Genomic DNA, 20794 nt, shown 5'->3' on the forward strand with positions numbered 1-20794 from the left:
ACCGAAGAATAGCTAATGATTGGAAATCGATTGAACTCAACAATCGACCATTTTAATTTTCATATTAGTCCTTTAATTTCACGATTAAATGCACAATGACACTGAAAGTGAACAAAAAAAGAATAATAAAATAATAACGCGCAGAATAATCGTATGCCGAAGAACAGAACGAATGTAAACAACCGGAACGAAGCGAGACGTCATCTAGTCGACTCATACTGAGAATCAGCCGATGTAACGATGTGGCAACGCCGCACGGTGAGGGGGGAAGTGGGGTACGGTAACTGCTCGTACGGTCAGGCTTGCAATGATGTGTCTCGAACTATAGTTTCGATACTAACTAGAATAGTACCGGTAACAATGAAGCCGCGTGACCTCCATTATAAAACTTGAAACTGAATAAATTACGACTGTGCAGTGTTTTTATGATAACAACCTACAGATAATTTATCAGGCATTTTAATTGTCTGCAGTAACTAAACATAACTATGTCGCCTAACAGCCAGTCCTTGTACATTCAAAGACCCTCTGGTAAGTTGTTTGTGTAGTTTATTTTATAATGGCATTGGACATATGCGTGTATTTTGTAAATGCACACATTATGGGGACAATATGGATTAACATTTAAATTAATTAATAATGTTTAATAAATCTTTTGATAACTATCGTATACCTTGTAGTTCTATGTAGTAACGCACCTCCGTCATGTCTTATAAAATTGTAATTTTTGAAATTATTTTATGATTATATAAATTTTTACATTAATAAAATTATAATATCCTCTCCATGCCAATAACCTATACGAGAGTCAATTACGTTTATTATTTCACTTAGCTGATTCACTTATATTAACAAAGTCTTATGTAAATAGAGAAACGCTACTCAAAAAGTTCTATTTCCGCCGACACTTGAAACCGGGTATCTCACTAGCATGTCTTTAAAATTTTATTATTTAGTATTTGGCTGTTTTTTTCCCATAATATGTGTGTACATAACCAAATTAACATATGATCGGAAGACCAAATATCTGTCAAACAACCTTTTAACATTTACATATCCATATGGACTAGTTCAATATCACGCGGGTGTGTAAACATAACCACGTGAATTGTTATTTATTCGGACCAATTAAAATATATTTCAAGATGGGTCCATTGTGAGATGATTTAATTCGTAGTTAGAAAGGCAATAAAAAAACTCTCAAATGAATTAATACATATTTTATTTATAGGAAAATCCAATTACTTAAAGTCTATTTTAAATAACAGAGATCAGCAATACATATTTAGCACGTACGACTTTTAATACTAACCATGAATAAAATTTAATATTGGATTTTACATTTAAAGTTATATTTCACTGATATTAATAACAAATTTTACAGTTAAACATCACACTCACAATTATTTTGTTTCACTTTATTTTCATTCATGATTTTTTTTATCTGAATATTTACATAAATTTTACGTAATAAAAAGAAAGTAAATTTTATCACGCACTCGAACACTGTCACTCATATTCCTGATTTCTTCCTTTCGCCGTTGAATCTTTTAGAAAAGTGTTAATTATCCCTTTGTTCTCCAAGGTCTTTTGATGTAGCCCCCCGCATGTCACCTGACCACGCTCCTGCAAAATTCTTCGATGGTAATTGGTAATTAACAGTATTTTTATATCAGCATTACTGCCTGGACCTTGAACTCTTTGAGCTTGTTATTTCCAGCGTTACTATCTGTGCCAATAGTTTCTGCATAGTTGTAAACGATGTGGCAGCAGTCTGGGCGGACGTGGGTTATCCACTTACATCCGGAAGATGTTTGTTTCGATTTTTAATGCGAGACTTCGTTCCAACTACGATCTGCTCTTGAGTCTTATGAATTTGTATATACTAATAATTACATGCCCCTTACACGTTCCAGTGGCCGAGGCAATTTAAAACACCCCTCTATATTGTAATGACATCACATGATCCGTACGGCATCGCTGCTTGATTTGAAAGTAGCCTGCATCCAAAATGTGAATCACTATGAAATGCACTCCGATCTCTTTGCTCGTTTGGGTCGGGCACATGTCATTTGAATCTCTTATTAATTGTACTCGCTTTTAAAAGCATGTCATAACATGACTCTGCTATGTAAAAGGTTCGGGTCTTTTTCTAGAATGTCCTTAATCTGCGTTAAATGTAACTTTTGGATTTCACCTTGCCACCATGAACAGATCAAGTCGAAACCATACAAAGTATCAGTCGTAGGTAGTTTGCAGACGAATGTAGAAGTCTTGTGACCTGTATTCTGTAGTTCAGTTTTAATACTTAGTGATGTGTTTAGTTTTGTATTAAGTGCATGTTTTAGAGTTAGTGAAGTTGACACACAGCATGGTGGTCGTCATTCCTGACTTAGGCGTGCCACAACGCTTTGGTATGATTTGTTTATTTTAACCTAGTTTGTAATAGTGTGTTAGGTTAGTTATTTACCTGAAGAAGAGATCAGATTGCAGATCTCGAAACGTAGTGTTACTGATTTTTTTCACTGAACGATGGCAAATGTCCGGAAAAAATTCCGTTTCCTTCACAATCTTTCCATCGTTAAAAATAAACTTCAACCCATTGAAATAATCCCTCTCGCCATAGCTGTGAGTATTAAACTCGGGTGCTCCTTCGTGTTTTGAGATTTTGTCTACAACTTCGTATTGCACTCAAAACAAACTTGTATTGACTCTGGTGTACCTGATGAGACAATTATAACACCTCTCCATCTAGACATAATTGCTGCTGGGTACACCAGAAGGAGTTCATTTTGAACGTCTTCGCCAGCTACTTTTTTGGATCTCTTCAGACAGACTTAAACTCTAGATTTAACATCGTTACTACACTTTTCATCGTTTGGACATCAGATAGACCTACAATTAAATAGAGCTAAAAATAACTCTGTCTGGTTTAACCTGCAGCCATCGTGTACAATGTACGCGTATATAAAGAGGTATATAAATACTTTGATCCGCCGTACTTGGGATCGTGTATAAAACATCATAGTGCACTCAATTGTCTCTCAGATAGAGTTGACGACAAGGGTTTTCACTACTTGCACAGAGGTGAAAAAGTGGCCCTACTGCCTTCTTCTTATTTTCTACGCTAACACTGTTTCTAATAATAGAGTCCATACTTGTTCTGGATATGTTTGATTTACATAACAGGTCAAATGATTTTCCTACTGATTGTTTTTCCGTAGTCGATTTTATTCTTACCAACTGAACATTTCAATTTCCTCCTACAACTAGGTTCAGGACTACAAATAAGCACACTATCACTAGCAATAACTTGATCACAATTCAAACTTAATTATGACTTCTTATTAGTTAAATCAACAAAGAAAACACTTTAGTCCCAGGCATTTTCACTAACGTTCTTCCACCATAACAAAGAAACTGAAAACAGTACAAAACACCACTGTTAAAATGTAACCAAACAAATATGCGTAACTTAAGCATGTAGCAGCTATGCAGACATCAGGGAGTCATGTTTACCAACAAACAAAATGAAATGCTGACAAAACATAGGAAAATATTAAATTTAATATAACTAATACAAGAAGGGAATTTCACGTAGTAGTGCAAAGCTTGAAATGACTTGGTATACTTTCATAATATCATTAATAACTCTGTAAATAATAAACATAAGTAAATCTGTTTTTAATTTAATTAATGCTGAAAACATGAGAAACACAATCAGATTCAAATGAAAAATACTAAAAAATTCAGATATTTTCGACTGACCCACTATCACTAATTGTTATTGTTTGATAATATGTAATGAAGTAAAACTTATGTAGTTCAGCTGGGAATTTTAAACGATACATTTATCTGTCGGCTCAGTTATACTTACTTCAATATAGCTAGAAAAATATAATTGGGCTTCATCGTATTCCATTCATAATTGGTAGCTGCGTATTAAATAAAAGCGTGTTAAAAAGCCGGCAAATGCCAGTTTAGTAGCATATATTCTGTTCAAGAATATACTGTAAGTTTTAAGAGCTAACATTACTAAACAAATCTAATGATAATATTTTGCTTGTGTAATTGCTTTCTTCAACCCTACATGATTTATATGTTTTATAGGCACTGGGAAAAGGCACTACCAATTTCTCATGACCTTTTTGTGTCTGGTGTTATCTTCCTGTGATACCAATTCGGTAGTAATTTTTGCACCGAACGATGAAGAAGGCTACAACTCAGACGACTCGGTAACTGATCAACAAGCCTTGTTTATGGCAGTATTCTTTTATTCATAAAATAACATATTTTATGTATGCTTAGTGATTACATGTTCTCGATAGAAATACATTATATTTTAGTTGTTAAGGATATAGTCCAGGAGAAATAGCATTTAAAAAATGGTCAAATAAATAAATGTTTTTCTTACAGCAAAACTAATGGCACAATTTAGTCAAATACATCATAAATAAATTTAAAAAAACCATTCCGAACCAAAATCGTCTATATAGGGGGTATATAGGAGGGGTGGTTTTTAGGGGTGAAATTGGTTTTTTTTGCAATTTGTGAGTAAACAATGCATCCTATTGAAAAATGTCAAATGTAAAAGTTGTTGGAAATAAAAAAATCTACAACTTATGTAGTAATCATTTTTTTCCTAAACTCAAAAATTTCCCAAAAAAAATTCAAAAACCGTTTTTTTTTGTTTTTATTTTTTTATTTTACAAAAATGGTTCGATTGAGCTGAAAGTTTGATCAAATATACTATGTTCTATTCTAAAAATACTGTATTTTTTCATTAAGAAATATTCAGCCGTTAAAATAAAATTTCACATTAAAAAAAATATTTTAATAATTTTCAATCACCATTTTGAAACATTTTTTTAATCAAAAAAGGTTCTCTGACGGCTCATTATTTTCGTTTTTTTTTTTTTTTGTCTATTTTGAAGAAATGAAATAAAAAATATGTAGTTTAATTGAAAAAAACTGCAGAAAAAATTGAAAATAAACAAAATATTGACATTTTTCATTATACATTGTATTATTTTACGTGGAAAAATTGTTATTATTTATTTAAATTATAACTTTTTTATGTTGAACAATTTTCGAATATTTTGAAAAAGTTTAGAAACATTGTTGAATGTGAAAGTTGGATTACAGGTATATAATAATGCGAAACAAAATGTTATACAAATTATTCAATAAAAATTATTAAAAATAATACAGATCATAACTCTTTGTCTCTGTGCATACAATTTTACTCATGCTATTTATCTAGTAATTTTTACGTATTTTCAGTATACTAAATTTATTGTGCTTTCTGCATTTTATAGATTCATGTAAATGGTGGAAAAGGTACATTCTTGTATCATTTGTAAAAGCCGCGATGGAGATTTGGTGAAAATAAAAAGTCGAGGGATAGATACTCTTATTTCGTCAAGTAAACAAAGCAATGATCAGCGGTACAAAACATTTCAGAAATTGACTAAAGCACACATTCATGATGGTTGTCGATCGGCATACAATAGACCTCGATCAATTGTTACAGCTTCCAAAAAACAAACAAGAAAAAAATCTATTGGGAAGAAGATTATGAAAGAAGCATGTGATTTTGATTTTGAGCATCATTGTGTTTTTTGTGAAGAACCTTGTAACCAAAATAGAGCATTTCGCGGCGTGCAGAAGGTTGAGACTAAAGAAAAATTTTATCAACTTTAAAGAGAAGAGATGTTTCAGAATCATTTAATAAAAGTCTGTTAGTTAGACTGAATTTTCTCAAAGAATCAGATGAAGTTCAAGCTTATTATCATAATAGGTGCAATGTCATCTTTTTATGATGGGACAAGCTCAACATCTTGTAGACATACATCAAATGTAGATTCTAAAGATATCATAAGTTACTCTGCGTGTATTACTTAAAAAAAATTCATCCGAGTGCCAATTTTTCCTTAACGAAATTAAAGAAGATTTTGATGGTTGAGATCCCAACATTTAAATACATAAAAAAATTGAGTGATAGTTTTGATAACGATCTTGTGTTTCCTTCAATGAAAGGAGATACAATCGTTACATTTAAAAAAAGCAGGGAAAAAAATTGAGTAGAATGTGGTATGAATCACGATCAGGTGACGTAGAATATTAAAAAAAAAGATATTTATATTTTTAAGTTCACTGAAAAAAATACATAACTATTTTTTTTAACTTTTGGAAAGAAATAATGGTTTCTTGATTAAATTTCAATAAGAATTGTAAAAAATATTGTAAAGAAATAAAAAAAATATATGATGAAAAATACAAATTAAAAAAAAATTTACTAAGACTCGAATTCTGTTTTTTGATTTATTAAAAAATTTTCACGTAATTGTTAAATATGCATGATTCATTATTGTTTTTGCTTAATGCTTACAAATAGCACTGGTATAAAAAAATTATAATTTAAATAAATAATAACAATTTTTCCACGTAAATAATACAATGTATAATGAAAAATGTCAATATTTTGTTTATTTTTTTCAATTTTCTGCAGTTTTTTCAATTAAACTACATATTTTTTTATTTCATTTCTTCAAAATAGACAAAAAAACGAAAATAATGAGCCGTCAGAGAACCTTTTTTGATTAAAAAAAAATGTTTCAAAATGGTGATTGAAAATTATTAAAATATTTTTTTAAAGTGAAATTTTATTATAACGGCTGAATATTTCTTAATGAAAAAAAATACAGTATTTTTAAAATAGAACATAATATATTTGATCAAACTTTCAGCTCAATCAAACCATTTTTGTAAAATAAAAAAATTAAAAACCAAAAAAAAACTGTTTTTTTGAATCTTTTTTGGGGAAGTTTTTGAGGTTAGGGAAAAAATGATTACTACATAAGTTGTAGATTTTTTTATTTCCAACAACTTTTATATTTGACATTTTTCAATAGGATGCATTGTTTACTCACAAATTGCAAAAAACCATTTTCACCCCTAAAAACCACCCCTCCCATACCCCCTAATAGACGATTTTGGTTCGGAATTGGTTTTTTTTATTTATTTATGATGTATTTGACTAAATTGTGCCATTAGTTTGCTGTAAGAAAACATTTATTTTTTCAAATCAGGTAATACGACTGGACTAATATTCCTATAAGGACTGGATGACTAAAACAGAATGTCTAAAATATTATCTATAAAGAACCAAAACATTTCAAGATAGAATTTAGTGGTAGTTATTTAAGTTCTCTTCTATCTGGCTGTATATGTTATATTATTGATTGCATTTTACAACCTATTCACAGTTCCTCTCATGGCGGATGTCTCAAAAAGATACGCTCGCTAGCTCCTTTCTTTGGGGTTACCTCTTGCTCCAAGTGCCCGCCGGACTTTTCGTTCGTAAGATCGGCCCAAAGCGGCTGATCTTCGGAGCCATGATGGCTAGCTCCCTATGCGCAATCTTGTATCCTCTAGTTGCTCTGAACCTCGGATGGGTTGTCTTCTGTCTCATCAGATTCATGCATGGACTTGCTCAGGTAATATTCTATCACCACTCATTCCTCGTCTAGTATACTATCATGTAGTAAACAGAGCAAGATTCTCAGAGAAGATTAAAAGAAACAAGATGGGACCGGGATTTGTACTCAAAAAACAACGCAACTGGCACACACAATATTCAAACTTTCCTAAGCTTAATATAATTAATTATCGATATCATGGTGAAATAAATGAAAAATTACAATCAGTTCTTTTTTAATGAAACAATGTTTTGGCATTATTATTGAGAGAAAAAAACAGAAATATATGTGAAAACTGCACACACATGTTAATGGGGTTTTTAATATGGATTTATGAACTCATATCACTTGTGAATATACATCTTTCAACATTTTTTTTGTGTTCTGTGCTTTCTGCCCAATAATGTTGCAAATCTAGTATTTAAATATAAAAAATTACGTATTTTAGTTTAAAACGACAATATACTAAGCTAACATTCGTTATCCTTCTTATTAAATTATATATTTTCATTTATTTAATCAATTATCTCTTTAAAAATTACGTATGAAAAGTAGGAAAAAATTATAATTTTAGTTTCGTAAAAACTATAGCAAAATACAAAGTGTACCAGATCAGTAAACTGGATATGCAATGCTCTATTTAGTAACTATATAAAGTAAGAGTTAATTTAATTAGTCTATAATACATCTACAGGGACTCGTGATACCATGTGTAACTGAACACATAGCGAAATGGGCTCCATTCCTGGAAAGAAACCGAATATTTTCGTTCGTTTTCGTAGGTAAGTTTAGATCACATTAGTCTCACATCTAGAGGGTTCTCATAATAGTTAAGTTTGATTTTTTTATTTTTTATTGTTTAATGGAAACCTAGTTTATTTTAACAGAGCATTTTTCCGTTTTGATTAATTTTGTATATTGTTTTAAACAGGGACAGTGGTGGGTCCAATATTATCACTGCTGATATCCGGGTACCAGGCCGCCAGTCCGTGGGGCTGGCCCAGTATCTTCTACTGTACCGGACTGTGCGGTGTATTGTGGTCTGTGGCCTGGCTGTTTGTAGGCGCCGACTCTCCCGACTCCCACCCTTCCATCAGCGACAGCGAGCGGGAGTATATCAAGTCTAATTTGAAAAATACACATGACTACAGTAAAGTAAATATGTAACTATCATTAATACTTGGACTTACTTACTTTAACTACACTAATAATATAACGTTGTTCAAAAAAAAAAATAAACCAAAGTAATACAAACCTGTATTGTATTGTAATAAACTGATACAACGGAGTACAAAAAAGAATCGACATTATTAAAAAAATGTCTTATCGAGCAATCTAACCAAGTGGCAACCTGGTCCGCTATCCAAGTAAGTTGGGAATCAACGATGAACCGATCAGATAGTGTAAGGACGGCTCTCCATTTCCATTTCGGAGACATCAAATTAAAGAAATACAACTCGCAGGTTTTACAAAATTAAAAAAAAAACACTCAGCGTGTGGATTTCTGAAAATAAGTAACCTTACAGAAAATTATTTGAATTTATTGGACTTTAATTATGTTGTGTGTTTTTTTTTATTAGATACTACCAACTCCTTGGAAGGAAATAATAACATCAAGGCCAATGTGGGCTCTCCTCCTCATGCATATTTGTCAAAACTGGGGTAGTTGGATTTTGGGTACAATGCTACCTATTTATTTTCACCACGTTTTCGCCTACAACATGAACAATGTAAGTATTAACTTCAAGTTATTATTATGTTATAATGTATATCTAATCAAGTAAAACACTTTTTATGTTTATATTTTTTGCAGCACGTCGTAGTATCCACTCTGCCCTACATCATAAAGTGTTTGCTGACAATAGCGTTCTCTTGCATAGTTGACTTCACCCATGAAAACAATCTCATGTCTATCAAGGCTTCTAGAAGAGTGTGGAACTCCATTGGTAAGTAATCCGATATACAGTATTAATATAAGACGTCATTAATATACATCTAATTCGCGATTTCACACTACTTTGTGTTATATAATAAACCATATTCAACATCCATAAACACAGTGTTCTACCCGTTTCACTTGGGTTGGCTTCTGATTTTGATGACTTTATGTGGTTTTTGTATTTAAAATGTTGCCTATAATGGAAAGGTAAAATATTAAAATACTTTCCAAAATATATCAGTTGTTGAGAGCCGGCTGTAGTCAAATAACCTTGAGTTCCCCCCCCCCCCCATAAGAATAGTGTTAAACCTTGTGCTGCTTTACGCCCTTACTTTTTAATCGCACAATAATGGGAGGTATCTCATTTTAAAGATATATTAACATGCATATAAATTCCTTGAATTGTTACGATATTCATGGGTTATTCAAAATAATTATAAATATATTTTATTGTGTTAACTATTTAAAAAAATTATGGTTGCCTGTAAAGTCGGTTTTACGGGCGAAGATTTTACGTGACAACGTCTTTTTCTCTGTAGAATATTTATTGATATGAATATTATTAAATTGCACAATAGGAACAAGGAATTGAATGAAAATAAGAATTGCACAAATTTTAACTATAGAAATAGAAATATATTTTGTTTACTAAAACATTGTACATAATTTGAAATTAATTAAAATTTGTTATTTTAAATGGTAAAGTTGAATAAAACATTTACTAAAATTGGAATTTGAAATTCTTGCTAAACACAGTTAAATTCTAACTCCGCGCGTGGTGATTGGTCGGTTTAGTTCGTTTGTTTGGTCGCACTGTTATGACAGGTTATAGGTTTATAATTTGTTATTTTAAATGTTTGACTAGCAATACGCGCTGTTTCTTCTCAATCGACTGAATTACGATTGATTGCAGAGTGATTTAAACTAATAATTTACTTAACACTATCAACATTTGTCAATAGTATGACATAACCTATAAACTCAGTTTCTCAACTTTTGTGTCAATCTAACAATTAATCAATCAATCATAGTTTACGATAATGAAATATCAGTGTACAATTATTTACCTTTATTGTTGTAGTTGTTGTAAATGACGAATCTAAGCACTCCACATTTTCACGAATAAACATAGTTATCTGCTTTATCCCGTGCGGCGGACCCACAGTTATCTGCTTTATCCCGTGCGGATCCCGTGCGGCGGACCCACTGGACGGGCATCGTAACGTTACCGGGCGTTACACTTTTTCATGAGTGACTCCGAGCCGCAACCTAATTTAAGACGTTGTCACGTCAAAAAGTATACACTTTACAAAACAACTAAAAAGCGTATTAATTTGATCTTTAAAATGAGAGATCTCCCATGACGCTAAAATAAAATATAAAGGAATCAAACTGCTGGGAGTTTTTAACATTGCTCTTGTAGATAAAATACTAAAGGTCACTTTAATACAGTTAAGAGACCAGGGCTCCTCCCTTAACACGAGAATCGTTATAAAAAGCCCGGAACTGCAACGTTCTGATTTCTCTGCATGGTGCGTAGAATTGCATTGTGCACCTGGGGCCAAAGTTTGAGAAAGTGTTATTGTTACCAAAGACGGCAGTTGAAGTTTTTCTTCCAGTCATGTGTCATTTCCATATTATTACTGTGTTGACAGCTCGCACTTCAGGTCAGAAGTCCACCAGTTTCAAATATTTTACATATCAATGACACTGTTTCGACACTGTATATAAAGATCCCTCACTTAGAGCAAATTGGCTCTCTTTTTGTAGTGAGAAATGTGATCGAGTTTTTTGAGATTATAAATAAACCTTAGTGCACATTTCGTGCCTCTAAAAAAAACGTTTGAAACCCTGAGTCAAATCGTTTACAAACACAGAAAACGCGTAATGTAATGATGAAAATAGCAACAAATTAATCGTGTGCAGCTTTGATGACACAGGAATTAAAGATCTGAATATGTTGAATATTCTTAGTTTATTCGTCACACGGAATGAAATAGGTTCATCGTGTGTAAGAAAATTTAGCTTAGTGTCAATTGTGGCCTCTAAGAATTTTACACATTTCCTATTCTTCAAAATATTTTACCTCACTGCAACAAAGAGACCACCTGCATTAATTATATCCTTACCAGTTTTTATCTTGAAAAAATTGCCATTAATATACATTGCACAGCCTACACGTGTAGTAAATGTACACTAACATCTGAAGGAGGAGAGTACGTTAAAAAGTTGAGCATTGTCTGCATAGGAGTAAAGGGAACACAACAAAAACTCTTTTCGAGGTAAGCAATGTACAAGCTGAATACAATAGGACCCAGGAATGAACCTTGAGGGACACCTATAGCTTAAAAACATTAGAGTAATTTATTTTCTATTTTATTCGTCTGTTTTCGTCCTTTTAAGTAAGGACCAAAAGAAAATATAAAACCTAATTCAATCATAAAATTTAGACTGAAGAAATATTTTGTTGTTTACATATATTTTCAAAAAATGTATAGCTTTTTAAATCAAAACTTCCCATATTCTTATGGTTGGTGAACCAAAATATTGTGGTTAGTAATAAACCACTTGCTGTTTATAAATTTACAGGCTAATACTTCAAAACTCAGGATGGCTAAAACTGAAACTTTTACCTAAAGTAATGTTACAGATTATAGAAGAGTAAAAATTTGAGATTAAAACCCTAATTATTCATAGTAAAAACATATTCTAAATCCAAATGTAAAACAAGACAAGAAATATACACTATTACACAATCATTATTGTACATATTTCAACCTTAAAAGCGATCTTAAAATATGGGGTTGGGTATTGTCCAGTGAATACATGTCAAACTTCTCACCTCGATTCTGGAAGCATATGGTTTGGATTAAAAATATAATCTATCTCATAAAGAGACTGAAGATATATGAATAAACTTTATTCAAATAATTAGAGGTCACATTATTTATTTCAGCTTACTGGGGAGGTGCGATTGGACTGATTGGACTCTCCGTCTTCACCAGCGTCCAGGGATCATTAGTTTTACTGATCTTCACAGTGTCCATAAACGCAGGAATGTTTGCCGGGTTCCTCTCCAACCATCTGGATCTAGCGCCCAACTTTTCTGGGCTTCTCATGGGCATTACAAGCGGGTTTAGCACGTTCGCTTCCATACTGGCTCCAACAATTACTGGATTTATAATAACGAGTGAGGTAAAAATATTATTTTACAGCAAAAATTTAGATTCCTTTTAACAGTCTTCAATCTCTAAAATAATATTCTGCATGGAAAACTGCAGTTACGGAATTCGCGCTTCCACTATTAAGTTCTACGTTTCTTAAATATGAAACTGTCCGATCTGTTGTCAGCCAACAGGTTACGTGTACTCGACAACGCTTTATTTCAATTTGATTTATTTGCCTAGTTTAATTTGAGATATTTCATTCACGTCATTTCAAAATTCAGGTATATTTCTAGTATTGCGTCTATAGTGTGTAAAAAGATTTCATTGTGTAAATCTCTATATATCATAACGATTTAAGCTTTCTGCGTTGAAACTTGGTAATAATGATCTTTAAGTGATATTTAAAAGTCAAGTTCATTCTTAAGGCTAATCGTACCATAGGGGTCAAAATCCTTTACTACATGACTAGTATAAAAATGGGAATGTTTATTCTACCTTGGGATGGTTGGTAAATTTTACTAATATTTTACTTTACACTCTGTTTGAATCACCTGTTTAGTAAAACACATAAATAATTAAACAAGGCCAGTCTTTTTTATAAGATTGTAAAGTATGAAACAATTTGAAACTAACATGCTATTTTGCTAATCAGTCGCGGAAATGGCAGTAATAGTCGTTTTTAGACTGGCCTTGTTTAACAGGTAATTCCCTTCAAATAACCATACAAGAACGGGGTGTTAAAATTATTTGACCTAACCCATAAGGAAAGTATAACACATATGATATTTTTAAATCTGTTAAAAAAGCTACTTTCTTCTTATTAAGTATGGGTCGTTGCATTAAAAAAATTACTCAAACCATACACCTCCAGTTTGGTGGACATGCAAAATTTTATGCAGACTTCAAGTAAAAAACGTTTTGATATAGGTAGTAATTACAAATTTGGTACTAACTAAAAGAGCTGTGACAGTTTGAAAATATGGGAGAAATAACAGTTTTTTTGAGCGCAGCGAGTGAACGAAACAACCAATAATCAACTTGACCACATTAAATTGTTGGTATTGTTAATAAGCACAACGTTGTCCATTCAATCTTTGCTGTATCTCTTATGAATATTCATGATTCTTCAGTGTGTATAAAATTTGTAATACTCTGTATATTACAGTAACTATTGTAATTGCAACTATTTTGCCACATTTATCACTGCATAGTTGCAGAATTCGATAATGGAAGCGAAAACTCTGAATCTGTTGTAATACATGTAGGATATTAAAAAGACTGAGAACTGATTAAGGTATATAGTATATTGTTTTATATTAATATACCAGCCTTGTTTTTTAATAATTCAGGTATGTGATTGATTCAAATTTAGATCAATCAAGACGAGGATGAATTAATTATAATAGTTTAGAATCAAAATATCTCACTATATAATACTTTCGCTCTGACTCGAAGAAATTAATATTAGACTAGGCTGAATTGCAGTTTTCATTCAGAATAATCCTGTTAACAGACTTATCAAACATTAGCAGCCTTACCAAAAAAGAATATGAAATCATTTTGTAAAAAACAAATTTTATTCTATAGCTCAACGAGTTACAGTAATCATACTTACATGTTTTGGTTGTTATGTGCCAAGACTGCTTCACATGTAAAGCGGAGTATTTAAGAAACCGCTTACAGAAACTGGCTATCCATTTTAAAACTCGCTTGCATAACATGTCACAGCCGTCCAGATCCATTCCTAATTGTGGTGACGCCAATCATATATAGGTCTGTTTTGAGAATGTATTGGGAGTAGATCCAGCTTGATGTACAGCACTTCGATCTCTCCACTGGAAAAAGATGTGAAACACTCGTAGTAACTGCAATGTTAAACCTCAGAATGTAAGATTATCGTCCGTTGCATATGTTTCAGGTTATATGTCACTATTTTGTCCTACAATCAGGTAAATGCGGAGTTATACAAGTTATGTACAGTTTTTAAAGCAATTCATAATTTGTTAAAGTGGAGTTTCGGAAGCAAGCTGTTATGTGTCGCACATGACAAGCATTTTTGATCATTTGATCGCGTTTGCTTTCCTCTTCTGATTTGTTTTGAAAGTAATTTTAACTTTTGTCTAAGCGTAAATGCTTCTTATGTTTCATTTCAAATCTTCTCTTCGCGTTCTACACATTTCAAACACAGCACAACATTAAATCAATAAACAATGATATAGGAAATGTTTACATCAGCTTGTGTTCACACCAGCTGGTATATTTATAAGAGATTATTAAAAACCCACTGTGGCGATTCAGTTTACTTAGAAGATGGGACTAAAATTCAGACATTTCATTCAACAATGCAATTCTTACTTGGATTTCTTCAACTTCAACAAGCAGAGACCAGTGTAGTTTAATCATTCTTTTTTTAACACGTCACTGGATTTGTGTTTATATGTCAAATTTCAACTTGATAGAATAATGAAAAGTGGTTACATTTAATCAATGTATGTTTGCCTCATGCCTCATGACGACATCGTATATACACACTCAGTTTGCAAGCTAGTGGTAGGAATTAAAATTAAGCATTCGTGTTTATTACGATCTGAGATTTTATTGTTAATCCATGCGATTAAAATGTGCGCTAGGAAGAATCCTTAGAGTTTATAAACTGTTCCGACATAAAGGAGAGAAAAAGAAACTCTTGAACTTTAATACTAGGTTCGTAATCGTAATGTGATTTGGGGTATTGTTCTTTATCCATGTATAACTGTTCGCAGTCAAGAAAAGACCAGTGGGCTCACCTTTTCTTCATATCTGCAGTCACATTTTTCTTTGGAAACTTTGTCTTCCTTAAATACGGCTCAACAGAAGTACAATCTTGGAACCAACCACTGAAATATGGAGTTGATAATGAGGGTTTGGAGTTTGATGATATATCGGTTCCTGCCAGGAGAACAATATAACTAACCATTATTGCATGTTTGTATACTTTAAACTTTTTATTAAATTACCTTTCAGGGCGCAGTATTTTGTCTTTTTTAACCAACTGGAACATTACTATATATATATATATATATATAATATAGATATTTTTAGTTATAAAAATATGTACGGCAATTTCATGTGTTGCTACATAATATGAGATATTTTGCTTCAAGCAAAGTTCGTTGTGGATATTTTGGAGTCATTTCATTCAAACTATTACTATTAGTTTAAAGCTATTTAATTATTTACTTCAAAACATCTACAACTTACTTTGCTTTTTGAGAAATAACATTAAGCAAAATATTTTTATTTTGACCCGAAATAACAATCTTAATAATATTATAAATTAGAAAGTGCCTTTGCTTGTTTGTTTTGCATTCATGCTTAAATTATTTAACCGTTTAGACTGAAATTTCACATGGACATTCTTGTGGTCCCTGAGATGAATATAGGCCTATTATTATTTCAAAAATCGCTTCGGGCTACGCCCTACTAGTCTCTAAAGCAGTGAAAAACTTAAATTATTTAAATAGGCAATCATACAAAGAAGACATTTTTACATACCACGGAGTACAAAAAAGAAATATAGTTCACCTGCTGAGAGATGGGCTTCAATGACGCTTTGCTAAATTCTATAGTTGGACATTCGCCATCATAGAAATCACTCTTGTCTAACTAGAAAAATAATTTCATGCAAAATTTTATGTACACAGATGAAATGTTTCTCGGGAGTTCTTGCCACATGATAAAATTTTTTTTTTTTTGTTTTATAAGTTAGGTTTCATAACAGAGTGTCTAAATAATAAAAGTTAAGGTGAACTAGAAAGGGTACTGCAATACAAGAGTGAGTTAAAATCTTGCCTTGTCACTGATTTTTAATGTTGGTTATTCACTCTATTATTTTTAAATGTTATTATATGAAAAACATCACATATCAATGTGCGTATTTTATTTAGAAATTAACTTATTTTGGTATTAGTCTCATTTGCCATTATCAAACTCTGTGTTGATTATATAGAAATTAAGCTTCATGAAAAATGTATTGTGTGTATATCAGACAATTAATTTCTCTAGTCTTGTGATTGGTGGATAGTCGGAGGCCAATCAAGGGAATCAGAGATGAGTTAGTTGGTTAAGGAAGGGGTATATAAACCTCCGACACACGCATCTCGGTGCCTTTTGAGTGTTTTGCAGATTTAATTCTTGTTGGTGATGATTGGTTTTGACAGGATTTGAACCTGCGTTATCTCTAACTCAGACCCAAAGTCCAACGACTTAGACCGCTCGACCATCGGCACTCCCATAGTTCTTCTACAAATCTGCGTGGGATTTTGCGTAATTAGCTCTTTTATAGTCGAATAACCATCTTTTTACGGGAAATTCGTTGCAACTAATATTGGCTCCCTTTTACAGGGATTATTGTACTATTTTGTACATAAGAGGAACTAAAAAAATTTAGAAATAACTAAATGATTAACGCAAGTTTCAAGAGAGGCACATGTCGTTGCAATTATTGTTCAAAAGTCCTCAATTTTTAAATTAGTTAAAGGTTACGTGCAATAGATGTTTGGTATGCAACAGTTAAAACAATTTTAAGACATCAAGAAAGTAAGTTATTAGTAAATATTTTTGGTCAAATATAGTTAAATTACAGCATTAACACACGTAGTACAAGAATTTTACAGTGACTTTCCAGTTTTATTTAGCTTTGCTTAAAATAAATAAAAGTACATTTTATGTTGCATCAAAATAGACATTTTTATTTAGTTTGAATTCTATAAGAGATATCAATGTTTAATTCCATTTTAAGTTTGTACCAAAAAGTCTACTTTAATATAATTTATTTTATTAGAACAAGAAATCCTTTTCTTAAAGACTTCTACAACACAAGTGGCCGTGTAAGTATTACATCTAAATATGTAACTTATATCGACTTACTTTCTTTAAAACCAATTTTAACATTGGTTTATTAAAAAAACTACTTTTAAAGTAATTTTGTCTATTGTCATAATATGTGTATAATTAATCAGTATTCAAACTTTAAAAATAATTACAGTTAAAATAATCAAAAAGTATTTAAAGGAAACTGTGGAATTTACGGATCTTTCTACATCTAAATAGTAGTTTTTATTTTAAATTTAGTGTAATCGAACAACAATTATAAATATATGAGGATAATGACTATATCAAGGAGGTTATCTGCCATGTATAATACTAAAAACCAGTCCAATGTAATAACTAACCAATAAAAAACAAAAATGTAAATTATTTTGATCCAGTGTAGTGATTACTGTGTCACTTTAAACCAATTTTATTTTGTAACCAAAAAAATTACATGTTGTATAACTAGAATAAAAAAATAAGTTGATAAGTTGATTAGAAGATTTTATAACGAATTAACTGTAATTAAATTAGTTGGTTGATTGAGAATAACTGCCAAAGCAACACGTACGTTCTAGTAATCAGGTATTTTAACCAAACAAAAATATCTATAACATAGTATTTTTATAATTTGGTTAAATTTTCTAGATAATCCTTTTACAGCATTGTAGCAAATGTGGACTGTCTTTTATCTGAAGCTTAGTCTGCTAATGTATATATTAAAACTCAATTAATTATCTTTCCCGTGTTTTCCCTTGTGTTACAACAGTAAAACTTACCGATCTAGTGACGTCTGTGCTGGAGTGAGAGAGAAGAACCAGATGTAAGAAGTGCATTAAAGCTCAAAATCCATCATTGACACTGAATAAGATATCGCATTTCGTAAATAAGATATCGCATTTCGTAAGGTGGTCGTTTGGATGATCAATGTGAGAAAGGCAGCTATCAACTGATCGCCGTAGAACATGTTTGCTTCGTTAGTGGCATCACACAACAGCCAGTAGGCATTTGTTAGAGTCGTAAGCATTTTGAGGCGGTGATGATCCCACTGAAATCAATAAAGCCATACAAAATATTTAGCACTGTCTTTGTTGTTAAACGATATAAATCTGCACGTAATCACTTACAATTATCGAACGAACACGTACTTTCATGGGTCTAAAGCGATAGTTAGACCGTTTTGCCTTAGAACCGGTTTTTCTAAATTGTTCAATTCATGCACGATCTTCCCGTTCACCATTCTAAAACTCGCCGTAATATTCTGAGTGATATGTGTGAAATGAACCAGCGGAGCGCCAATGACGAAGTACATGGTCAATGAAAAGAAGTAATATAAGAACTCGTCAGGTGAAGTACTCGTCCTGTTGCAATTTCATCTGTTGCACGGATATAAATTTGTACTGAAGTATCGTTTCCGTCGTGATCGCCGTTGCTGTGAGAGTAAATATAACCATAACCTTCAGTCTGGCCCGGCTCTTTCGAGGCCTTTGGTAAAGATTGTGATCAATGGTCTCCAGGATGTCACAGACGTTCAACAATGTTGAATGTTTCGTAGCATTACCAAAGAGTACCACAATTACCAACATTGTTAGACTGACAAAATCTAAAGTAACTGTCAGACGAATGGTATTGTGGGAACTATTAGTTATTTTTGAGAATATAATATTATAAATCCAAAAGTTTGATGACACAATTTGTACCATTACTATTATTGAACTTCCTATGAACCATGCTAAAGAAAAACTGAAACGCTTCTTTTCTTGAGGGCGTTGTGTGTATTTTAATATATAAAATACGCTCAAAAAATGTTGCTAAATAAAAGTACTTCTGTTGGTAAAATATCCATTTATATCAGTGCATTTAGATATTTTGCTGTCAAATTCACAACTGGGAAGGTTGATTTGTTTGCAAGTTTTTGCTATAATTACAACTGTCCAGACTAATGAACGTCTGCACATTTCACTGTCTTTATTTTGGACTTGTGAATTATTAACGTCCTATTAGTTATCTGCGGTTGCACCACAAATGAAAGTTTATAACATTTATTCAGTAATACAATATTACCTGTCATGTCACTTTATATAAATTATGACATAAAACCGTATTAAATCCAACTTATACAAACTATAGTAGGCCAAATAAGCAAACTAATATATGATCGGAAGACCAAATACCTTCTTTTTTTTCTTCTCTAATTGTTAGCTCTAGGCTAGTAGGCTTCGGGAAATCCCACGCCGCCTCAATGTACTATTTGTTTCTTGACGTAGGAGTCTTGTAAGGATCTAGGTTATCTTCTCGCTAAGGGTCCATCAGGCTTCCTAGGTTGAAGCACCTTATCCAGGTTACATTTAAGTTACCAGTATTCAGATAGTTACTTTGTTTTAAATAAATTTCTTAATTGAGTTCTGAAATTGAAGTAATTTTTTAAAAATCTCTAAATCGTTTGACTGCAGAATTTTAGTTAAGTTTTGAACATTCATCCCATACTTATTCTTTATTAATTTTAAACCTTGGCTTCTAGCATGGTCATATGCAGGGCACGTAAAAAAGATATGTTCCAACGTTTCACTATGACCTAAAGTACATCTCAGACATAGTGGAGTGAAATACTGACCAATAGTAGCCTATATAGGTTTTTATTTATATTGGCGTGACCAAATCTTAGTATTAGAATGTTGATTATTTCCCATCTTTTCATTTCAACATTTTTGAACCATGTATATTTTGGTATCGTTACAACCACCTCTTTATACCATCGAGCGTTATCTACTCCTATAAACAGATCGTTAGTTTTTGAGAAGTATAATTGTTTTTGGTACGCTTTGAAATCGTCTATGGATATATGTAATTGTTCTATTTTAGTGCCATCTTTGATTGCCTCTATTGCTAATATATATATATATATATATATATATATATATATATATATATATATATATATATATATATATATATATATATATATATATATATATATATATACTGTATTGTATCACTGAACGATTTCAAATGTCCTGTAAAATCCCGTTTCCTTCACAATATATGCATTTGATTATTTCATTATCAAGTATTATTTAATTAAATATCTAAAAATAGTTTAACTAAACACTAAAAACAATTTAACTCTTTTTCACATACACATGTATCCTAATGTTTATTTCAACCTAGCTTGTAATTATGTGTTAGGTTAGTTATTTACCTGAAGAAGAGATTAGATTGCAGATCTCGAAACGTAGTGTTACTGATCTTTTGTATCACTGAACGATTTCAAATGTCCTGAAAAATCCCGTTTCCTTCACAATATTTCAGTCGTCAAAAACAAACTTCAAACAAAGAACTTGAGATCAGTTTTTAGA

The 20794-nt window shown here is 31.8% G+C and overlaps 1 protein-coding gene across 1 annotated transcript; it reads left to right on the forward strand.

Annotated features, from left to right (window-relative positions):
• The first annotated feature begins 360 nt into the window (after positions 1-360).
• On the forward strand, positions 361-15599 carry LOC124367632 (putative inorganic phosphate cotransporter). The gene is made up of 9 exons (XM_046824606.1): positions 361-531; positions 4111-4235; positions 7269-7499; positions 8176-8263; positions 8413-8636; positions 9062-9211; positions 9295-9427; positions 12377-12615; positions 15350-15599. Exons 1-9 carry the CDS (start codon positions 489-491, stop codon positions 15533-15535), a joined length of 1419 nt encoding a protein of 472 aa, XP_046680562.1. The 5' UTR covers positions 361-488; the 3' UTR covers positions 15536-15599.
• Positions 15600-20794: the final 5195 nt, after the last annotated feature.

The sequence above is a fragment of the Homalodisca vitripennis genome, chromosome 8, assembly GCF_021130785.1.
Source record: "Homalodisca vitripennis isolate AUS2020 chromosome 8, UT_GWSS_2.1, whole genome shotgun sequence".
In the NCBI taxonomy this organism is placed as follows: Eukaryota; Metazoa; Arthropoda; class Insecta; order Hemiptera; family Cicadellidae; genus Homalodisca; species Homalodisca vitripennis.

Bases quoted from the DNA above. Each gene is read 5' to 3' on its own strand.
- LOC124367632 (XM_046824606.1), top strand. From the start codon at position 489: ATGTCGCCTAACAGCCAGTCCTTGTACATTCAAAGACCCTCTG. The intron at 4,236-7,268 runs GTAACTGATCAA...ACCTATTCACAG, and splicing joins GCTACAACTCAGACGACTCG to TTCCTCTCATGGCGGATGTC. The intron at 7,500-8,175 runs GTAATATTCTAT...ATACATCTACAG, and splicing joins TCATGCATGGACTTGCTCAG to GGACTCGTGATACCATGTGT.